This window comes from Phalacrocorax aristotelis, chromosome 5 (assembly GCF_949628215.1).
Source record: "Phalacrocorax aristotelis chromosome 5, bGulAri2.1, whole genome shotgun sequence".
Lineage (NCBI taxonomy): Eukaryota > Metazoa > Chordata > Aves > Suliformes > Phalacrocoracidae > Phalacrocorax > Phalacrocorax aristotelis.
The window spans coordinates 31,012,705-31,033,377 of NC_134280.1; the positions used below are offsets into that span (position 1 = coordinate 31,012,705).

At 43.7% G+C, this 20,673-nt stretch overlaps 1 protein-coding gene across 1 annotated transcript in view; it reads right to left on the reverse strand.

The window, feature by feature from the left end:
- The window catches only part of CDK15 (cyclin dependent kinase 15), a 38,251-nt gene extending 18,913 nt beyond the window's left edge, over positions 1-19,338 (reverse strand). The window contains 10 exon segments of the mRNA XM_075092581.1: positions 2,944-3,037; positions 9,223-9,342; positions 9,912-10,039; positions 12,029-12,091; positions 13,500-13,565; positions 13,567-13,601; positions 17,198-17,277; positions 17,925-18,022; positions 19,220-19,281; positions 19,284-19,338. Of these exon segments, the coding sequence (XP_074948682.1) occupies positions 2,944-3,037; positions 9,223-9,342; positions 9,912-10,039; positions 12,029-12,091; positions 13,500-13,565; positions 13,567-13,601; positions 17,198-17,277; positions 17,925-18,022; positions 19,220-19,281; positions 19,284-19,338 (801 nt within the window).
- Positions 19,339-20,673: the final 1,335 nt, after the last annotated feature.

The following is a 20,673-nucleotide window of genomic DNA, read 5'->3' on the forward strand; positions in this document are numbered from 1 at the left end:
CATGTAAGTGAGGGGTGACACAGGAGCAGGAATGAGCAGCCAGGGGTAGAGATGGGGGACAGAGACTGCTGAAGGCAGCACTTGCCTCTAGAAGAAATGTTAGTGAAATGACAGTCAAGTCAGTCCCGATGATTCAACAAAACACATTTCACAGAATGGGGACTTTGCAGCTATATATCTGTATGGTTTTTGAACCAACAGTCATGTGTGGAAGTAAGCATGCTGTGTGATATAGACTCATGCACACAAATGCAGATGGTCCCTAAACCAGTGCAGGGTGCCTCTATTATCAGTACATGAAAGAAACTATTAGAAAACAGTAGGAGTCCCTGTTCTGAACCTCACACTTGGTAAAATATCTCAAGTTAGGCATCGAAAGCCTCTAAGGAGCTTTGAAATCTTGGTCTAAGACAGAGCCTCATTCCAGGCTGTATAATAACTTAAAACCTCCTGTGAAAGGCACTAATTATTTCATGGATCTTAAAGTTTCCTCATGATTTTTAAATAAGTTTTGGTTTGAGGGTTTTTTTTTCCTTCTATAGCACAAATCCTATGAATCAGGGTATTAGTTATAACACCAGAGAAATTACGATAAGGCTATAACTGTTCAACTGCAAAACCACAGGAAATGTATCTAGAGATTTCAGAGCTATAAGTAGAAGGATACCCTTCATTCACACTCTGGGATACTGGATCCTGCCCTGGCTTTGAACCCTGTTAATTGGCCAAGTATGGATATTTTTTTTTCTCAATAATTGGGGGTGGGGCGTTCACTCTCTTTGAAAGAGAAATTCAGCATTTATTTAAATGGACTGAACTCAAAGTAAGAACTGGACCAGCTTCTCTTTCTTTTTATCACATTCTAGCTAAAAGCAGAGAGGAAAACTCTACCGGCAGGAATATTTCTGGATGAAAGGATTAAGAAGGAAAAAAATCTCACTTAAACGGACTTGAGGTTATAAAGTCGGTTCTCACCACTTTCCAAATGTCAGTTTTCTGTAGTTTCTCCTTCAAAAACCCATGTTTGGGAAACACACTGTGCAGAGGAGATGTGAAAGGGCATCCCTGGGAGGAGATGTGAAAGGGCAGACACCTACAGCAAAGCCCAATAGGAATCCATAGATTGACCTTCCTGAAGAGTCAGTAACAGGGTCAGCAATGAGCAGGCAGGAACATACAGAATCTGCTAGCGCTAGTAACTGCCTCAATTCTACCAGGCTGCACTAAGGATGTGGCTGTGTTTGTTTCCACAGCAGAAAAAACAGCCTAAGAGGCTCCTGACTATTTCTGCTCTCACTCACTGCTGCCTTTATAAAGTAATTTCACACTTTCCGTTATGCCAAAGCGGTCTCTAGGGCTGCACCATAAACTGGATGATACAAAATGTTCCAAGTTAAAATAAAGAAGGATCTCTGAAAAACCTCAAGGTCTTGCCATTTTCAAGGTAGTTTAAGACCAGTATTAGAGCTCCTTTGTGAGAATATGGTGTGCTGTATCCTACAGTAAGTAAAGGATTTAACAAGAAGGAATAGAATTTGCAGTACCTGCACACCTTTTATGCCTTCTTCAATTTGATGTAACTTTAATTGGCTTTAAATTTTTGATGAGATGACAAACATCAAAGGAAAGTCATTTGATTTACTTCTGTGTATGTAAGAAAGTTGCCAAATATAAAATGGATTACAAAGTGCTATGAACTTGGCAGATTGGACCAAATTATTTCTGCTCTTCACAGGACCAATGCTTAGGACTTCAAAATGCTTAGGGGGCTGGAGCAACAGATTCTTTTACTCTCTGTATTAGGTTTGCATGGCAAGGTTTTGGTAGTGGGGTGGGCTGCAGGGGTGGCTTCTATAAGCAGCTGCTAGAAGCTTTCCCTATGTCTGGCAGATCCGATGCCGGCCGGCTCCAAGATGGACCTGCTGCTGGCCAAGGCTGAGCCCATCAGTGACAGTGGTAGTGCCTCTGGGATAACATATTTAAGAAGGGGGAAAAAGCCCTGCACAACTGCAACAAGAGAGAGGAGTGAGAATATGTGAAAGAAACAACCCTGCAGACACTAAGGACAGTGAAGAAGTGGGGGGGAAGGTGCTCCAGCTGATGAAGGGGAGATTCCCCTGCAGCCTGTGGTGAAGACCATGGTGAGGCAGGCTGTGCCCCTGCAGCCCATGGAGGTTAACAGTGGAGCAGATATCCACCTGCAGCCTTTGGAGGACCCCATGCCAAAGCGGGTGGATGCCTGAAGAAGGCTGTGACCCTGTAGGAAGCCCACACTGGAGCAGGCTCCTGGCAGGACCTGTGGAGAGAGGAGCCCACACTGAAGCAGGTTTGCTGGCAGGACTTGTGACCTGCAGGGGACCCATGCTGGAGCAGTCTGTTCCTGAAGGACTGTGCCCCATGGAAGGGAGCCATGCTGGAGCAGCTCATGAATTGTAGATGTTGGAAGGATGCACATTGGAGAAGTTCATGGAGGACCCTACTGTGGGAGGGATCCCACAGTGGAGCAAGGGAAGAGTGTGAGGAGTCCTCCCCCTGAGGAGGAAGATGCAGCAGAGACAACATATGATGAACTGACCACAAGCCCCGTTCCCCATCCCCCTGTGCTGCTCGGCAGGGAGGAGGTAGAGAAATTGGGAGTGAAATTGAACCCAGGAAGAAAAGAGGTGTGGGGGAAAGGGGTTTTAAGATTTAGGGGTTTTTCTCATTACCTTACTCTGATTTGATTGTTAATAAGTTAAACTAATTTCACCAAGTCGAGTCCATTTTGCCTGTGACAGTAATTGGTGAATGATGTCTCCCTGTCCTTACCTCGACCCATCAGCCTTTCATTGTATTTTCTCTCCCCTGTCCAGCTGAGGAGGGGAGTGACAGAGCGGCTTTGGTGGGCAGCTGGCATGCAGCCAGCCCACCACACACTCCCATTTCAGTGTATATTTTACTCACCACCCAGACCTTCGCCAGCTGTTCACAAGTATCAGAAATTCTTGCAAATATTGGCTGGCCCTGGATCATTTCAACAAATACACAGCCTGCACTCCTGCAAGACACCCAAGATATTAACTCATTCATGTACATGAGACATACGATTGTTGGGATGGGCAGGGCAGAAAAGAAGAGAGAGGATTTTTGGAATGGAAATTTTAAAATCCTGATTTGTAAATGCAGAAATTCTGATATAAGTAGTAAACCCTATGTATTTTGCAGCTCAAGTCTGAAAAGTACTAGTCTGATGTGTAGGTATTGTATACTCACCTCATATCATCTAGTGGGAGCATGTGTGTGAAGCAACGCAGGATGTGGGGTGTCTGTATACATGTAAATAAATACAGACTTCACTGAAGGCTAATATACCTCTACAGTACGGTGGTAGGCAGCATGTAGCATTATAAAAACCCTACCAATTGTGGGAAGTCAGGAAAGTTTCCTTTGGGAAGGGCTATCTTATACATCCCTGGTCTTGCAGTACTGTTCTAAGCACTTGCAATTGGCCCTTGTTGCAAGCTGTATGTAGTATCATTAACCTCATCCAAGTCCTACAGATTGAAACACTTGAATTAAAAGGCTGACAAGTCACACAGGATGGGAGCAGACTAGAGATTTGTCACGTTCACCTCCCTCCAGGATCTTAGAAAAAATATAAAGCCGTCGAGGTTCCATACGAGTCTGTCACCATCTCCTTTTTCTCATCAGCACCATCCACTAAAAAAAAAAACCCCACCTTTCACCAGCAAGACCAGTGATATCCTTGGAAAAGAAACCCACTAAGCACCATCTTTCTTTTCCAGCACCAGACAACTTGTTTCAGGTCTCTTTCACGTTATCCTGTCACAAACTCATCTAAAAAAAGATGGTCGTGGCAGAAGCCTATGGAATACTAGGTTGTTTTCCATGAGAAAAAGGTAGAAAATTGGAGTGATAACAGTAGGAAAGATAAACAGGGAGCTACTACACAGTAGCTGAAGGACACATGAGACGCAGAAAGAACACAGATGCACTAACCACTGGACTGATTTTTTTCTTCAGAAGCAATTAGCTCTTCACTGGAAAACTGAAGGTAAGATTTCATAACATAAAGAAGTTGGTGACAACAGCAAGTTAAAGTATCTTATTTTTATACCATTCCCCTGCTCTGCACTTGTGCCAAAGCAAACTAGCCAGCTTAAAAAAAACAACCCACTAAACCCTGCAAAATTTGCTTAATTTTACTAAGGTGGATTAATCCTGCTGGCAATAATGATATGGTCAGGATAGACTTACCTATCTGCAAATATTTCCATCTCTTACTGTATGGTGTAAACCTCTGCTTATTTACTTTTTAACCTTTTTCCTCCAAACTTTTTCTAGGATTCCTGTCTTCACTAAGCCCCATCCCAACTTTTCAGGCTTCATTCTCAATTTTCTTTGGTTATAGCAAATTTGAATCCTTTAAGATCAAATGTTGAAAACCCAACTTTGTCTAACAGATTCTGAAAGCATTATTTTCACTTGCTGAGCAACAACCTGTAATCTCTTCTAGTCATCTGTACTGCTGTGTTACTCCTTGCAGCTTGTTTTTGCAATACCGTAAATACTTTTCCCACCTGGCTGTGGTCAGCTGAAAGCCTGACATACAACTCATCTGCGGTATTCACTTTGGTCATCCTTGCACATCTGGTGACGCCAAGCCTGTTTGCAGATCCATATCTAATGCTGTTTTCAGAAGCATCTCTGCTGCACTTTCCCTTAGCTTCCTGTACGCTAACCTTGGGTCTTCTCAGTCTAGCTCCTTAACTGTCTAATACGCTCTTACAGCGTCCAGGTGTCATGGAACTTAACCCACAGCTTTTGTGACATAGATTTTTTTTGTGTTTCATAGCACTACCACATCACTAGATATTATTTTGGAGCCCACATACTGATTCTACTGAGACCAGTGTCATACCAACCCTCTGTTTTCACAGCTGATGTACATGGCCAAATGGCTCACCCTATTTTGCAACCACATGGGCTGCTGTAATCCACTGATTCCATTGCACAGGTTTAACTGTATATGGTGAAAGCAATTTAGGTACTCTTGATTTGTAGGGAGAAGAGAATCAGCTCTATGTGTTTTTGGAGCAAATGGTCCTGATGTTCACCCACAGTTTGGGTTCCGATATCCTAGCTAGAAATGGCCATTAGAGTAGCAACAGCAGAAACTTCGCATGGAGTCACTACAGCCCCCAAATGAGACAGATGCAACTAGACCTTCTACAGAGATTCTGTCTAAAGAACAGTGCTGGCTCTGCTTTTTCTTAAATTTAATTTAAGACTCTGAGGATTTGGGGACTGGAGATACACAGAAATTACTAGGGAAAACAGGCTAGTTACAGTGAAAGTGCCCTATAAATGGGGTCCTTGTGACTGCTCTGCTGCAAAGGTCTAAGGCAATAGAGCCTATGGCAGACAGAAAACCAGATCTGCTATGGTTTCTGTTATTGCTGAGAAGGTTTGAAGTCCAGACAGAGCAATAAGTGGAAGTAGGAGCTAGAAAGCTAGGGTTTTTTCCTAGAGTCAGCTAGCATCTGCTAAGAATTCCTCATGAGCAGAGTTCAAAAATTCAAATCTAATGAAACAGTCTTCTGACTAATGGGCAAGCTGTCAGTTTGGGGAGAGGAACAACCAACTTGTGGGTTGTTACAAAATGCACCTTCTGGTAGAGTTCTCTGTCTTCCTGGTTTATTCCTATTACCTTTGGAAGCCTTTAAACCTCAGTGTCTCCTAATACACAAAAAACTATCAGAGCACCCACAGCTGCTGGAAAGGAAAGGCTTTTTGTGTCCTGTAGCAACACTCAGCTGATGAGCTGCATTTAATGCCTGCTTGATACTGTATTGCTTCATTGGTGGCAATTATGACTGTTTCTATCTTTGTGTGTTTCCAGATGAAATATGCTTTTCTTTACAAAAATGCTAGAAGTAGCTAGAACTGACGCATGGGCATCCCCATCTTTTCCCAGGTATTTTTATCTATCTGTTAAAGTAGGACTTTGGAAACTAGTGCTAGTCACCATGTTAGCCTTTCAGCAGAGGCCTCAACTTTCCTTCTGAGATATGGGATTTACAATTACTGCTCTGACAGCATTATGAGGCTCCTTCTGTTAATGAGGATTATTCAAAGCCATTTACTTTTAAATATTTCTAAAGACTTAGACCTAGCGTTGTTTTGTTTTTCCCCTTTTCCTTCTTACCCCTCTGATATTAATTTCTGAGGTCCTCTTACCCCTTCAAGTCTACAAGTTTCCCAAAGGGTCTCAGTCCCAGATAAAACCCTTGGGAAGAGCTAGGACGGGGGAGGGGTCTTTCACGAAGAGGCCTAGACATAAGGTTTCAGCATGTGCCAGATCTGCAAGTGAAGCAAGACAGTGACTACTAGAGTAATAGGAGAGGTATAACTGGTTGTAGGGATATTTAGTTCCAGTGAGTGTAAACAGAGCTCGTTCATACAGGATGGTTGCATCTGCCTGCAATCCCTGGGGCAGGTTTGAACACTGCACTTACCCTGCAGTACTGCATCACACAATGGAGAGACGACTTCAACAGGATTAAGGTCTAAGATATATTCAGCATCCCAGAGTTCCCTCTCCACAGCTTTTCTGGCACTGGGAGATTGCAATTTTATATTTAACCAGAAATATATCCTTTCTTTCATTCCTCACCAAGCATGGTCTGTACAGCAGAGTCCTTAGCCAGTTCAGCATAGTGGGGCAACATGAACCAGGCTGGGGAGAAGGCTGTAGTGGCAGGTCCACATTAAATGACTGCATGGAAACTCCTATTCCACATCAATCTACCTGGGAAGATCCCTGTGATTTTTTTTTTTAAATGGAAGATTATACAAGGGAAGCCTGGCTGAAAAGAAGACATGACTTAAGACACTCATGGTGTTAGTAGCTACTAGTGCTGCACATGCACGAAGTGCTTGGTGTTTAAAACAAGACAAAAAAAAAAGGTCTTTCTGATAGGCTGTGTAATCTCCCTGAAATGTTAGTCTCCCTGAAATCCCTTGATTGAATCTTCTAAAGTCCTGAAGAGATAGTGAGGGAGAAAGAGAGAGAAAAAAGATACAGCAAGATTAAAGCAGCTTTTCTAGTTAGTCCAAGAGTGAATGAGTCTCCTTCTATATCTCTTTCTTCATCTATTCAAGGCCTCATTCACTTCCCATGTGCCTCCCACTGACAGTATTGCTGCTCAAGCACACTATGCATGCATTGCCATAATGTTTTATTTTGTTATAATTGGTTTCTTTAAACCGAGGCTTTAACACCCACTGTCTCATGCCATTACCAAGGGCATTCTGACCTGCCTTCATGTAAATTGCAGCATCCAAAAGACGTAGGGTTTTTTTTCTTTCTTCCCAGTAGACAAGTAACATCTGTGTAAATTCACATTATTTGCTAATAGACAAAAATTGAACTTAAATGCAGTGTACATCAAGATAATAAATGACTCTTGTTAGAGGAAGTTACTGAATAGAGCTCACTGAAGTACTCTCTATTCTCTCAGCGTGACATCTTTCTTTAGGGCAAACACTTTGAATGTTATTATAAGGAGGCATTATAACAAAGGTGCCTATAGTGTGAACGTAGTTCAGTGGGACTAAGAGTACTGTGCTGTTAGAGTTGGTCAGAGTGCTGGATGGGATCTTTGTATACCACTCCTACATTGCTATTCATTACACTAGAGCAGAGTTATGCAGTGGAAATGTTGGTTCTGCACAGACAGGAATGCCAGTCTTTCTGTGCATAGCCAGGGCTTTGGACAGGGGTCAACTTTCAGGAAAAAAACCCCAGGCTTATAACAGCATCTGCCTAATACAAACACTCCAATCTGCTAGGCAGGTAACTTCAAACTCAGCAGACATTGTTCCTGAGAGACTGTCTGGAGGGGAGAGGTGACAGGTAGCAGGGGAGAGAATACAGGACTATTTAGACTGGCTTAGCAGCTGGAAGCCATTAGAATGTAGTAAGGTTTTCCTCCTTGGAGAAATCTTTAAGAAATTAAATTAGCAGCAGGCCTAGGGAAGTGAACAAACGAAAAACTCCTGTTTCCCTGAACTGCCCTCTAGACTTAGGCCATCAGAGACTCCTATAAGCCACAGACCTCTGGAAGGGGGTACAGCCTGAGAAGACCTAGAGCTTTGCTGTTTGTAAACTTACCCAGCCCTTTTCTTGCGTGTTCTTCAGCCTGCTGCCCTCCCACCCTTTCCCAACCTTTGACTCTGCAGAGCAGTTAAGTGACAGTGTGAAAGGCCAAGGCAGAAAATTACCTAGTTTGAAGGGGTGAAGCAGCAATACTACCTACAGCTGTGAAATTGCCCAGAATAAGGGTGGTCTCCTGCAACTTCATGAGCTGCATGTTGTTTGTGAGTAAGTCAGGACTGTGTTGCTGGAAGCTGTCTCAGGCTGGTGAAGTGAGCCAGAAGTGGATGAACCCTAGGGCCCAGCTACATATCCAGGCCAGCCTAAAAGGACCAATGGGACCCTTGTAAAGTCCTCATCCTCTCCTGCCTTCTGCCTGCTCTCAGAGACCCCTCTTCCTTCTGCTCTGCTAATGTGCAGCTTGTTTCCTGTGATTCCCAGACTCATTAAGATTTTGGGATAGAGCTCATAAGGTAAGAAGGTTTTAACAGAACACAGCTTTTCTCCTGTGTGAAATGCAGAGTGCATCTGAGACATGTTCTTTGAGCAGAAAGACAAAGTATCACAGAAATAATGAAAATCTCAGTCACCTTTCTATCTCCAGACCCATTCAGAAACCCTTTAATGCCACCTTTTGTTACCAAGGCCAAAGTCATTGTTGGTGCAGTTGTGACTGGGTCTGTTGTTTCTTCACAAAGTCATAGCTACCAGACAGCTACCGCTGACTCAGCCAACCACACAGGTACAAAACAAAAAGTGCATTAAGCAAAGTTGTTCTGTTGCAAGACCTGAAAATGCTTCACAAATGTTACCAAATTAGATGTACATACCTCATAAAAATTATCAGGTGAGGTTTATATAATCCATAGCTGAGATGTAGCGACATCATTCCCAAAAACCTGTACGAACCCAGCAGTACAAAACTCCTTACTGCTAACACATTTTCTGCTCACATTAATTCCTCTCCTTACAACTGTATCTACTGTAACCTGGTTGACTTAATTTAATTCAGATAAAGATTATTTTTCCCAAGGGACCCCAGATGCTTTGAAATTGGTCAGTACCAGGTATCTAGATCAGAAGAATCATCTGTAGCTCCAAGCAACACATCAGGAGGACAGTACCAGAGTGTCACCACTTCAGAGGAGTATGTCTGTCTAGGGATGGACTTGGCATGAACAAGGCTGGGGGGGTGGAGTGGGGCGGGGCAGGAAAGACTGCTGTGTTAGGATGGTCCTTCTACTTGTACAAGGCATAGATGATAATAATTGGAAATAGGACATTATCTTCTCTTGGATCTTTAAACACAAGCAATCCCAATGCAGTTTACAAGCAATTGACAAAGAAAGTGTGTCTGGAATATACCTCTTGATTAGATCAAGCAATATGCTCTGTTTTGCAGGGCTTTACCATTTCTTTCTGAAGCAGCCATCCCAAACCAATGCCAAGAAAGCCTTTTGGTTCAGCATGTTGCTGTGGATTCTACATGTTACACTATTTTCTGAAGAGAGAGGAGTTGATTCTCAATTTTCTTGAACTGGTTTTATATGGCAGTAATTGTTCTGACTTAAATAAGGTTACTCCCTGCACCTATCATTATAAAGGCAAGAAAGGCTGGACTGACCACAGAAATAGTTTCCTGAAGTTCAGTAAGAGGTTATGCTTCTATGCCTTAATTGGCTGTGGATACAGATCTATATGCATGCTAAGGCTTCAGTCTCAGCAGATATATTAGCAGTATCCAAACTGTGACTCACCAAAGTCGCCTAATTTGAGCTCACCAAGGCAACTGATGAGCAAGTTCTGGGGTTTCAGATCACAGTGAAGAATGTGTCATTGGTGGATGTAAGCCAGGCCGCACAAAAGCTGGAACATGAAGAGCTAGAAAAAGCCAACAAATACCGGTTTCGTGTGACTTTGCATTGATACATTAGCTCTGAACTTCTGGAGAACTGGAACAAAGCAGAGACAAAGCAAGTAATAAACCAGTAAAAATCCCAAAAATTAGTAGAGTTGGATGAGGAAGAGAAAACTGTGGTGGGGTATGACAGCCCTGCAGCTTTTTGAGGTTTTTTGGGTAGAATATTTGGCCACGAGGGCAGTTATAGTGCACTGCCTAAACACAAATTTTGGAAATTTCACTTTTCTTTAGAAATGGACTGTTGATTACAGGAGCAAGTGCAACTTCCCAAAACACGGACCCAGCTTTCAGAACAGCAGATATTCTGATTTCGGTGTTCAAGACAAAGACATACAAGCAAGCAAGCTGAAGGTTTAAGGAGCTGGAAGTCTAGCTCGTTTGGGCCAGATGACACCAGAAGAGGGAGCTCTGCAGCCGCTGTACACACCACCTCTTGCCTGTGTAAGCTGGACCAGTGAACTGACTTGACAGTGTGAACCGTTATCTTCAAGCTAGGAGAAAAAGCAAGGACATTATTTGAACAGATACAGCAAATGAGGTATGATGAATGAAGCAAGCGAGCAAGAAAGGAGAAAACAAGCAAGAAAGCAAGCAAGAAATAAATATCTAACTCCCACTACTATTGCAGTGTAAATAAGCCTGGTGTAAAATAAGTTGGGCCGAAACAAGATATGAAATCGGAGAGTGGATAGAAACAAAACACAGCAAAAGCAATTAGACTTCACCAGAGAAAAGATATTTTTCACCAGAAGCTTAATCTGAAGAAGAGGAAAAACAGTGACACCCATAGGTCGTTTATGAGAAAATTCTCCCTGTAACATTCTGCATATTTGCATCATATTCGATAGGAATCACTCAGAGACAAACCAAAAAACATTTGTCAGCAAAAATTAAGAAAGCTAGTGACCCTCCTAAAGGGGCAGTAAATCATTTTGCAGTTCAGTTCCTGCTGACAATGAGGATTTCAGACAGGAAAGCAGAGCAGCTGGCTAGTGTTTACTCACACAAATGCCAGTGAGTACATGTTACAGCCATGTACTCCATGGGCTTTACAAGCCTGCCGGGTAGCAGAGCCCTTGAGATCTGTGCCAAAGCTACAACACTGCATCTTGGACATATCTGACCGTTAAGGATGTTTAAAATCTGGGGCCCCAAGAAACTTTATTGGAATTGGTGTTGCTTAACAACTATCTGGAAAAAGATGTGAACAAGGTGGCAACATTTGAAGATGACAGAAGTATTTAGATTAACCATGATAAGAAGTGACAGTGAGGAACTTCAGAGAGATCTGACAAAGTCACATGAATAGGCAGTTTGATAAGATACAAAGTTATTGTTGACAGCTGTAATATAAATTAACTGAAGATGCTCAGAAAAAGGACCCAGGCATTCACTGAAACCTTAAGTCAGTATGCAGCAACAATTCTGAAAGTTAATAAAATGTGAAGATGCATTCAAAGGAGAATAGACAACTACTATAACATCAGTCTATAAAGTAAGGGTACATCTTCATCTGGGCTCAGGTCCAGTCAACCAATCCCAGAAAGCTGTAGTAGAAACAAAAGGGATTTAAATGACTGAAAATATGAAGATAGTTCCAGATGAGGAGACAATGAGATTTCAGAGTTTTTAATGAGAGAGATGAATAATGTATTCTAACGATGATAAAAATTTGTGTAGAGACACATTTGCTTGCCACAGGATGTCATTGTTCACAAAAGCTGAAATGTCCTCATGCAGGCTCAGAAAATGGGAAGAGGGGCTAACCAAAAAAAGGCTTTGGAGACTGAGAGGGAGGTTGTTACATCTTTATCAAAGGCAGCTTTTCTCCAGAGTATTTGTCATATATGGAACAAATAAATATTAGTAAGCAATTTACAGTGACAGTACAAAGTGGAAAATAACACATCCTCATGCTTTAAAGGATACTAGTCTTTTAAGGAACTCACCATGACATTGCACAAATGAAGTCCTCCAGGATGCTGGCCCATATGCTGTGCTAGATATGTGTGCTAACTAAAAAGGGAGAACTTGAGGCAAAGCTACTAGTGTAAAATGCTTCTGACAACCATGCCTCTTTTGTAATTGAAAAAAAATATGCATCCACTCCAAAGGCGTCTCTCACCTTGGAGAACATCTGAGCTGATGCAGCACAAAAGGATGTGCTTCAGTGCTGGGTCAAATCAGGGACCTGGCTGATCTGTTATCTCACCCTAGCAGTTTATGACCTGAAGCTGATAGTTAGAATTCATAGTTGTGCCAGAATTAATCATAAAGCTGCAGTAAGATGACATAGCCTCTGTTTTTTCCTTATCATTTGTTTGATAGCTGTGAGAAAAAGCAACAAAAGTAGTAAGACACATGCTGAGAACTTTTTATTGGCATCCTGCCCTCCCCACATATTGTGTTTTAACCCCAGCCAGCAGCTAAGCACCACACAGCTGCTCACCAACTTCCCCCAGTGGGATGGGGGAAAGGATAGGAGGCGTAAAAGTGAGAAAACTCATGGTTGAGATAAAGACAGCTTAATAGGTAAAGCAAAAGCCATGCACACAAGCAAAGCAAAACAAGGAATTCATTCACTGCTTCCTATCGGCAGACAGGTGTTCATCCATCTCCAGGAAAGCAGGGCTCCATCACACGAAACGGCTACTTGGGAAGACAAACACATCGCTCCGAACGTCCCCCCCTTCCTTATTCTTCCACCAGCTTTATATGCTGACCATGATGTCATATGGTGCGGGATATCCCTTTCATCAGTTGCGGTCAGCTGTCCCAGCAGTGTCCCCTCCCGGCTTCTTGTGCACCCACAGCCTACTGGCTGGTGGGGTGGGGTGAGAAGCAGAAAAGGCCTTGAGTCTGTGTAATCCCTGCTCAGCAGTAACTAAAACATCCCAGTTATCAACACTGTTTCCAGCACAAATCCAAAACATAGCCCCATACTAGCTACTGTGAAGAAAATTAACTCTACTCCAGAGTAGAAGACAGCACATTCTCATGTTAAACCACAACACCATGAGACCAACCCACAGCTTGGTCATGGCAAGCCACTGGGTTCAGTGCCAAATCTGACCCCAACTGGGATGTGAGCTCATATCATTACTTCCTCTCCTTGCTTGGGTCAAGATCCATACTTTTATTGTGTTGTCAAGGCAGAAATGGAGGTAAATAGTGTCTGCCACCTGAGTGGAGACAATTTGTGGACTCATTTTTGCATACAGCTGTCGCGTATAGAGAACGAAAAGAGTAAGGCTGCGTGGCTGGAAAGCAGGAGATCAAGAAGGAAAATCAATCATTGCACTAAAGGATTACAACTTGTCTCTTTGTAGATGTCTCCTAATGCAGTAAACTCATTATGCAGCCACTTCCCAGTACTTCCCAGTACTAGCACCACAGGAGGCTAGGAATAGATCAACTTACCATGTACCCAAAGACAAATGTTATTTTCAGCTTGGTCTGGATAATGCCATGAAGCAGTACAATGTTGACTGTTGGCATGTTTCAAATGCTTGAGGAGAGAAGCTGGGGAAACACAAAAGGAAAATCAACTTAACCACTGCTGCTGGAAGTAGAAGATGACAATGCACACACCAAGACAGTGGAAATAAAAAAAACGGGGAGAAATATTCCAAATTTGGCAGTTCTGTGAGAATCAGGAGCAACTGAGTCTGGAGGAGGATGGAACAGCTCCTGAGAAGCAAGCATCAGTGCTCTGGGCTTGGCAGGAACCCGTACATCTCTCAGAGGTGGGATCTTGCCTCTGTCAGAAATAGCAGTTCACAGTTCCCAGCTGTCAGCTTCTCAGCTGAGGAGAAATAATTTCTTCAAGGCAAATGCCGAAAGCCACGGTCTGGGAGCTCCCAGAGCCAAAATGCAGCAGGTCCCGGCCTGTCACTGGGCTTCTCACCCTTTTCCCATCTGCCTCCTGGCACATGCCCTCAGCAGGGCCCTTAGGAGACTTCTGGGGAAAGCTGAGTTTCTATCAGCTTCCAGCTTCACAGTATCAGGAAGTAAAAATCTGCCAAAAGAAAATCACTGTAGATGCTAGCTGAATTTAGCTCTGTGCTTTTAGCTTGGAGAAAGCATGTTTTTTACTTTCTCCAGTTTAAAACATGAGGAGTAGAGATGATGAAGTTAGTGAGTGACCAGTAACTTGTTTGTATTTATACAACTTTGGCACGTTATTTCTTCTGGCCTAACCACCTAAAAGCATCATTGCAACTGTGTGGCCCTGGTCCTTAGGTGCTGACATGCCTTTGCCAAGCCTCAGCACGTGTAGGGTGTGGTGATGGAGAGGGCAGCACATAGAGGAGTCTCTGCCTCCATATGGACCACAGAGCACTGACGCTACGACAAAAGCTACAGCCAAAAGTTTTGAGCCTTTCAGCCTTGCCTTAGGTTTCTCATGATAGAGCAGGTTCCAGCTGACACTCATGAAGGCAGCTTTTCAGCAGACAGCCTCAACGATAGTCTTTATGGGGGAAAAGCATGCACAGCTTCATCATTTCCTAGCATAGGTTTGAGACAATAGTTGCTGTAGCTCTGTACAGAGGAGGGATGTGGGAAAGTGGTACAGCTGGGACCACTCTACCTGTGGATCCCTGGCACTACTGAAGAATCCACGCCAGCTGTTATACTGAAGCTATGCACAGACAGAAGCCCCAAAGCTCAATAAAAACAGGGGTCCCTGCCTGACTCCATATTTTAGTTCAGCTTCTGACATAGCAGAATAGCCTTAGAGCTGCTCCAGACTCACCTTTCCCTGCTGATTAAAACTAAATTAGTTTACTGTCAGACCACACAGCACTACAAATTTCATTCAGATAAGGCATCTCATTTCTGCTGAATTAGCTGAAGCACACAATACAGAGCTTGGGCGAGCCGTGAGAGGCCAAATGAGTTTGGTTCTGGATAAAAGCTGCTTTTTGTTTTTCAAACAATCTGCAAAAGATATTTGAACAGTTTCATGCTGGCAAAGCAAATCTGTACTGGATTAGCACTTTGCCTTTTGTGACCATGACAATTTCACCTGGTTCTAAAATCCCTGCAGCCAGATATACTGTATTACACAGCTGTGGCCTAAGCATATGTCAGTACTGAGACTGCTGAGCGGTAAGGGATGCCTGATTCAGCGTAACTACTGGAAACAGCACAGACTGTAAATTAGCTTCTGCACAGAGCTGAGTGCTGCTGCAGCTAAACTGCCTCTAGTACTGATGCTAGTCCATTTAGCTACCACCAGTATGCTTCCAGTGCATGGCAGTATGAACCATAAACATGCTCCACATTGCACCTGATTGCCTATGAACCCAGTATAGGTACTCCGGCTAGATCCCATCTGCTATGGAAAGGGGCTGCTAACCTGGCTCTATGATAACTCAAAAATCTCATACAACCAGAGCTGTTGCTCCAGAGGGGCAGTACAGAAGGTCCACAGTAATATGGAGAATTCAGCTCCCGTGCCTGAATCAGGCCTCTGGGAACTGCTCCTCACTTGGTTGCTTCTACAACCCCCTGCTGGGGTGTCAGGTGCTACAGCCAGAACTGAGCTTTAAACACATTTCGTCTCTGTGGGGCTTCCTGGAGTGAAGTGGCTCTTTGTCAGGGGAGCGCCATTCCTCCAGGGTAGCAGAGAATGCACCATGTTAATAAATCTTGTGCTTTGTTTGTGCTACTGACTTACATTGTAAATTTGAAGTGTCAGATGCTGCAAAGCTCAGCAGTACACAAAAGATCTATTTAAAGTAGACCCTTGATAGGATCACACTGGTTTTCTTCCATAATGAATGAAGTTAAGGCTCTCAGCCTGTCCAGTAGAGCACGTTAAAGGGGTGCTGATCTTTAGAGCATCATTAGTTCTATGTAGATAAAGCTTTTAAGTCTTATTTTACTGGTGGGCTACAAGTGTAAACATAGAGCAAAAGCACCACAGCAAATGTGTGTAGGAAACTGTAACAGAAGCCATTCTGTAAATAGGCATATTAAGGTATCTCTCTTCTTTCACCCACAATTGGACTAAGGACTTTGTAAACTTTCACATCTTCATTACACTGTTATAAACATGGAGTGGGTCCCCTGACCTCTCGTTATTCTGAGTTTGCTGGTATGAGAGTCCTTCTGTGCTAGGGCTGCTCTGTGAAAGCTGGCACATCTGGTCCCTGGCACTCCATCCCCATGGTGACAAAATCAGCCCTAGTCTTGAACTGCAGTAAGAAGTAGAAAACAAAATATGTGTGACCTCTTACACTGTTAGCTCTCACTAATACCAAACAGACTGACACAAAGGTTGCATATTTCTAAGGAAGAAACCAGATCATGAGCCTCTTGGGATTGTAGAGCAGACGAAAATAGAAGCCTTAATAGACCAGGTTTGTGAACTTGATCTTTAGGGACATGTAAATATATTGAGCCAAAATCAAGCACTTGAACAAAAGCATTTCTTTCTCAAAGAAATTGGGAAAGCTGCAGACATTTTGCCAAGTGCTCTACAAAGTCGACCAATAGAAAGAATTTCTCACTGGGCTGAAATGGTAGATGTTATTAAACAGCAGCTTTATTGAAAGCATTTCTCTTCAGGCTGGGATCTGTAATACTCCAGGTATCAGCTGCTATCACACAGGGAAGTGGCGCCATTTGTGATAACAGCAAGCAGAGACCCTGGTGCAAAGGGCGTTTCCAGTCCACACTCACCATATGCCCAATGCAACAGCAGCAGAAACTGCTGTGCAGTGGTAGTGTACAGAAATGGGAGTGAGAAAGCAGAGCAGGTAGCAGGCAGGAGGTGTAAGAGGGGCCTACACTCCTAGAAAGGACATGCTCTGGCTGCAGCCAGCACTTTCCCTATCACAACCTTGGATGCATCTGTCACGAGAGAATACACCAGCCAGCAGGTTCCCCCTCCATCCATCACATGCTCACCCAGCCCAGCACAAAGACCTCGTTCATTAGGGGATAAGGAAACTGAGAGTTTTGGGAGAAGGACAGATGGCACATTGAGTAGGCAAGAAAAGATTTAGGAGGATGTCACATTGGAGCTTTTTCAGGTTAAAACAAATGCTCTTCAAGAATGATGTCCCTCGCTCCATCACCGATGTTTGAAGAAGCTCATTATGTCTTACTTTCTGGAATGGCTGTAAAGGGCACTCCCTCCTCTGCCTCCAGCCTGACCACTTTCAACACCACTAACTGGCCATAGATACTGTCAGGTCAGAGTAGAAGGTCACACAAAGCGCCTCAGTGCTCAGCATGACAATGATGTCATTAACAGTCTCTGTGGGTGCTCCACACTTACCCAAGCAAAATTTCTAGCTCTCACTGCCCCACCCAGGCCAAGTTCAGAAAGGAATTACAAACTACCTCCATCTTATCTTCGTTAGCAGTGAAATGGCAGCCAGACCTCCTGGCTAGAGTAGCACCATTCTGCTGACATGGTATTGCTAGAGCATGCCTTTGGGCAGTGTTCCCACCCTGCCCTCTCACAGATTTCGTGCCACTGTGTGATGGCAGCATGGCCTCACCCCCAATTTTTCCATCACACGGGATCCCTCATTCCAAGGGAAAATCCTTGCCCCCTCCCTGGTGCAACCAGTCAATCTCCTGGCATGGTGCTGTGGAGCAAAGTGTCTTTGTGGAGCCACCATGGCTGTAGTGGAGGAGTTCCCTGAAAAATTGGGATGTGGCTTTGCGAATATCCTGGTTAAAGGTAAAGCTGGACTTTTGATTTGCCTTTATCTTCTTGTAAGTACTCTGAATTCTCCAGCTTCAAGCTCATTCTATGGATTCCCGTAACGGGTATTTTCAGCAGGCACTGGGAAGGCAATTTTGGCACCGGTGGTCCTTGCTCACCTGCTGATCCCCTTGTAGACAGTTGCACAGGATCCTTCACATAGCTTTTCTAGATGTACATAGGATGTAGCAGCTCCAAACGAGATGCCGTTTCTCTGCTTCATGAAGAAATTGATATGTGTTTTAGATTGCTGGCTAGAAGAAGAAGCTGCTAGCATGTCATTCAGTAATTAAATACTGATTCATGGCTGGAATAATCATAGGATGAAATATCTTCTGTCTGGCTCTATGGATGCTGCACTCACCCATGTGAACCTCTCCACAACATCCTGCTCCTGGAAAGGATCAGGGTAACTCCAAGACCTCTGCGTCCTGCACCTCCAATTCTGGAGGGTGTGCAGCTGCAGGGGCTGCAGTGAGGGTAGAGGAAGGGGTGCTCTGGTTACATCCAATAGCTGGCACAGCAAAAGAAGGCAAACTATATCACTGGCAAATCACATTTTACTGAAGTGATTCCATCCTTTCTCCTTGACTGCACTGGCTTTGAGCAACCTGCATAATTTTCATCTCCTTCCCCACTGGTCATGAACCTCCAGTACAGTTTCTCAGCTCCATCTGTAAGGGGAGCAACTGTATGTTCCTGTTGTGGTAAATGGTAGTGCTCCCTCTGAGAACACATGAAGATAAAACTCTCTTAACCGCAGAGGATGCTTCTACCAGTATCATTCTAAATGCATGTTATTCTCTCTTACCTTTGATTTATTCATCTCTAGATAGCAATCTGTTAGAGCAGGGACTAAAACTAAATGCAGGAGTGAGATTTCAGGAAGTCCCTGTTCCCTACCCCCACCTCCCTCACCCCCCACCCCCCGCCATGTTGAGCCTTTCTCACCACAGTATAATCTACACTGTTAATTTGGCCCATACAGCATAACAGTGCCATAAAACACAAAACTATAAAACTAGTATTAATGAATGGCAGGCAGCCTGCAAGCTCCTCCTGAGCGGCTACGTTGGATGGGCGCTGGCATTATCAGTTGACTCAGATATAACAGGATTTGTAATCTCTGGCACGCTGCCTCCTCCAGAACTGCAGGTTGTTGGCTCCCTCCCTGTTTTACAATCCCTCATTGGCATAGAGCTCGCTGGAGTGCAATCTTCTCCCTGTTCATCACATCAAAGACATTTATTGTCATCTAAGGCACAGAGTCCTCTTTCAGTAGCTTCACAAGCCTGAAGCTTCAAATTTTGATGATGTTTGATGTTCAGAAGCAAATGCGAATGCTTCCCACAAGTGGAAGAACCCAGGCGTACCCTATCTCAATGCAAAGGTATCACAGTGTGATATTAAACACCTCTGCTGTAGACGCTGCTTCCATGTGCTGAAGGCCTTGGATATGTTGGGAGCCCCTTCTGTTGAATAGCAGCTGCAGCATCCTGGTCTGACAGCAGTTACACACACCGTGTCTCCCATCTTGATGTCCTGATGCAATTAACATGTATCTCATTTTTTCTCCTTTGCTCCTCATCTCTCCATCTGTAATAACAGTTCACATGACTTGTATGAGGTCTCTGTCTCAAGCAGTCTTGTGATTTCTGCGGTTTTTCTTTGAAAGTCCAACATGCAGTGATCCAAATTCACCCCTGGAGCAGCTCCATTAATTTCAGCTCATTTGGCATGTGCCCTCTAAAAACAGCCAAGACTTTTGCATAACTAAAGATGGAGAATTAAGGAATAAGTCCAAGCTTTCTGCTCATACAAAGTTCTTCCAGTTAAGCAACTGTCAGTGTAATATGTTAGGTAATGAAGTGATAGGTTTCATACAGGAACAGACCTTGACTTTCCTCCACGTCTATAGCAGTTACTATTCTATATGCCATTAGGCCCCAAGTTGAGCTATGTCAGCAGCATGGCTGAGTTGTGCTGTGTGAAACTGTCCTTTGACCCTCCTTGCTTTGGTTTTTATGTTCCTAGCCATGATGTGGTGGTGACGTCAGCATAAGGAGCTGTCTGTCCCTGTTGGATCACTTGTCTAAGGGATGTGATGAGTTGTTGCTGTTAGATAGTAGTCTTGTCCACAGGTCAAAACAGCCAGAGCAAACTGATGAGTCCATCCCAAAACAGATTTCATCAATTATGCACTGAGCAGGCAAGGCACAGCAGACTTACGCTAGATGTGGACACATAAAAGCCCCCTTCTTTCAGTCCCCCATGAGTGGGACTCGCAGTGCAGCTTCCTAGGACTAACACCCAACCCACACTACTGTAAAGGTGAAAGGGCTGAGAAGAATGCCGGCAAGGGGTAAGGGAGCAAGTGTTGTAGTGTGGATTTTTTATGCTGGACCCTGAGGTCCTTCAGTTTTCATTTGAAGGCATGATGTGAAATCTTCCCTTTGCTTCACTGTTTTGGCGTCAAAGAATAATGCTCTTTCCTTGAGCAAAAGGTTTTTTTAAGCAAAATGTAGTGGGAAGGCAGGAATGATTTCTGTGTCTCATTGCAACCAAACTACCCAGCCTTTGCATGGCAAGAAGGAGCTAACATTCCTGGAAGGCTTTATTTCTTTCCCCGATTTTCTTTTGCAGTCCCCAGTTAGCCATAATTTGCTAAATACCTGTCATCATGGGCTTCAGTCCTCTATTTATTTTCCACGTATTCTTTTAGTCATCAGAATACAGCAGTAATGTGGACGTGCTGTCCAGGCATGAGAAAGGTTGTCTAGATGCAACATAGTAATAAACTAGTTATGCTAGCATGGTTTGCACATTGGTCAAAGTTTCTTATTCTGGAAAATATTTTTTATTGTTATG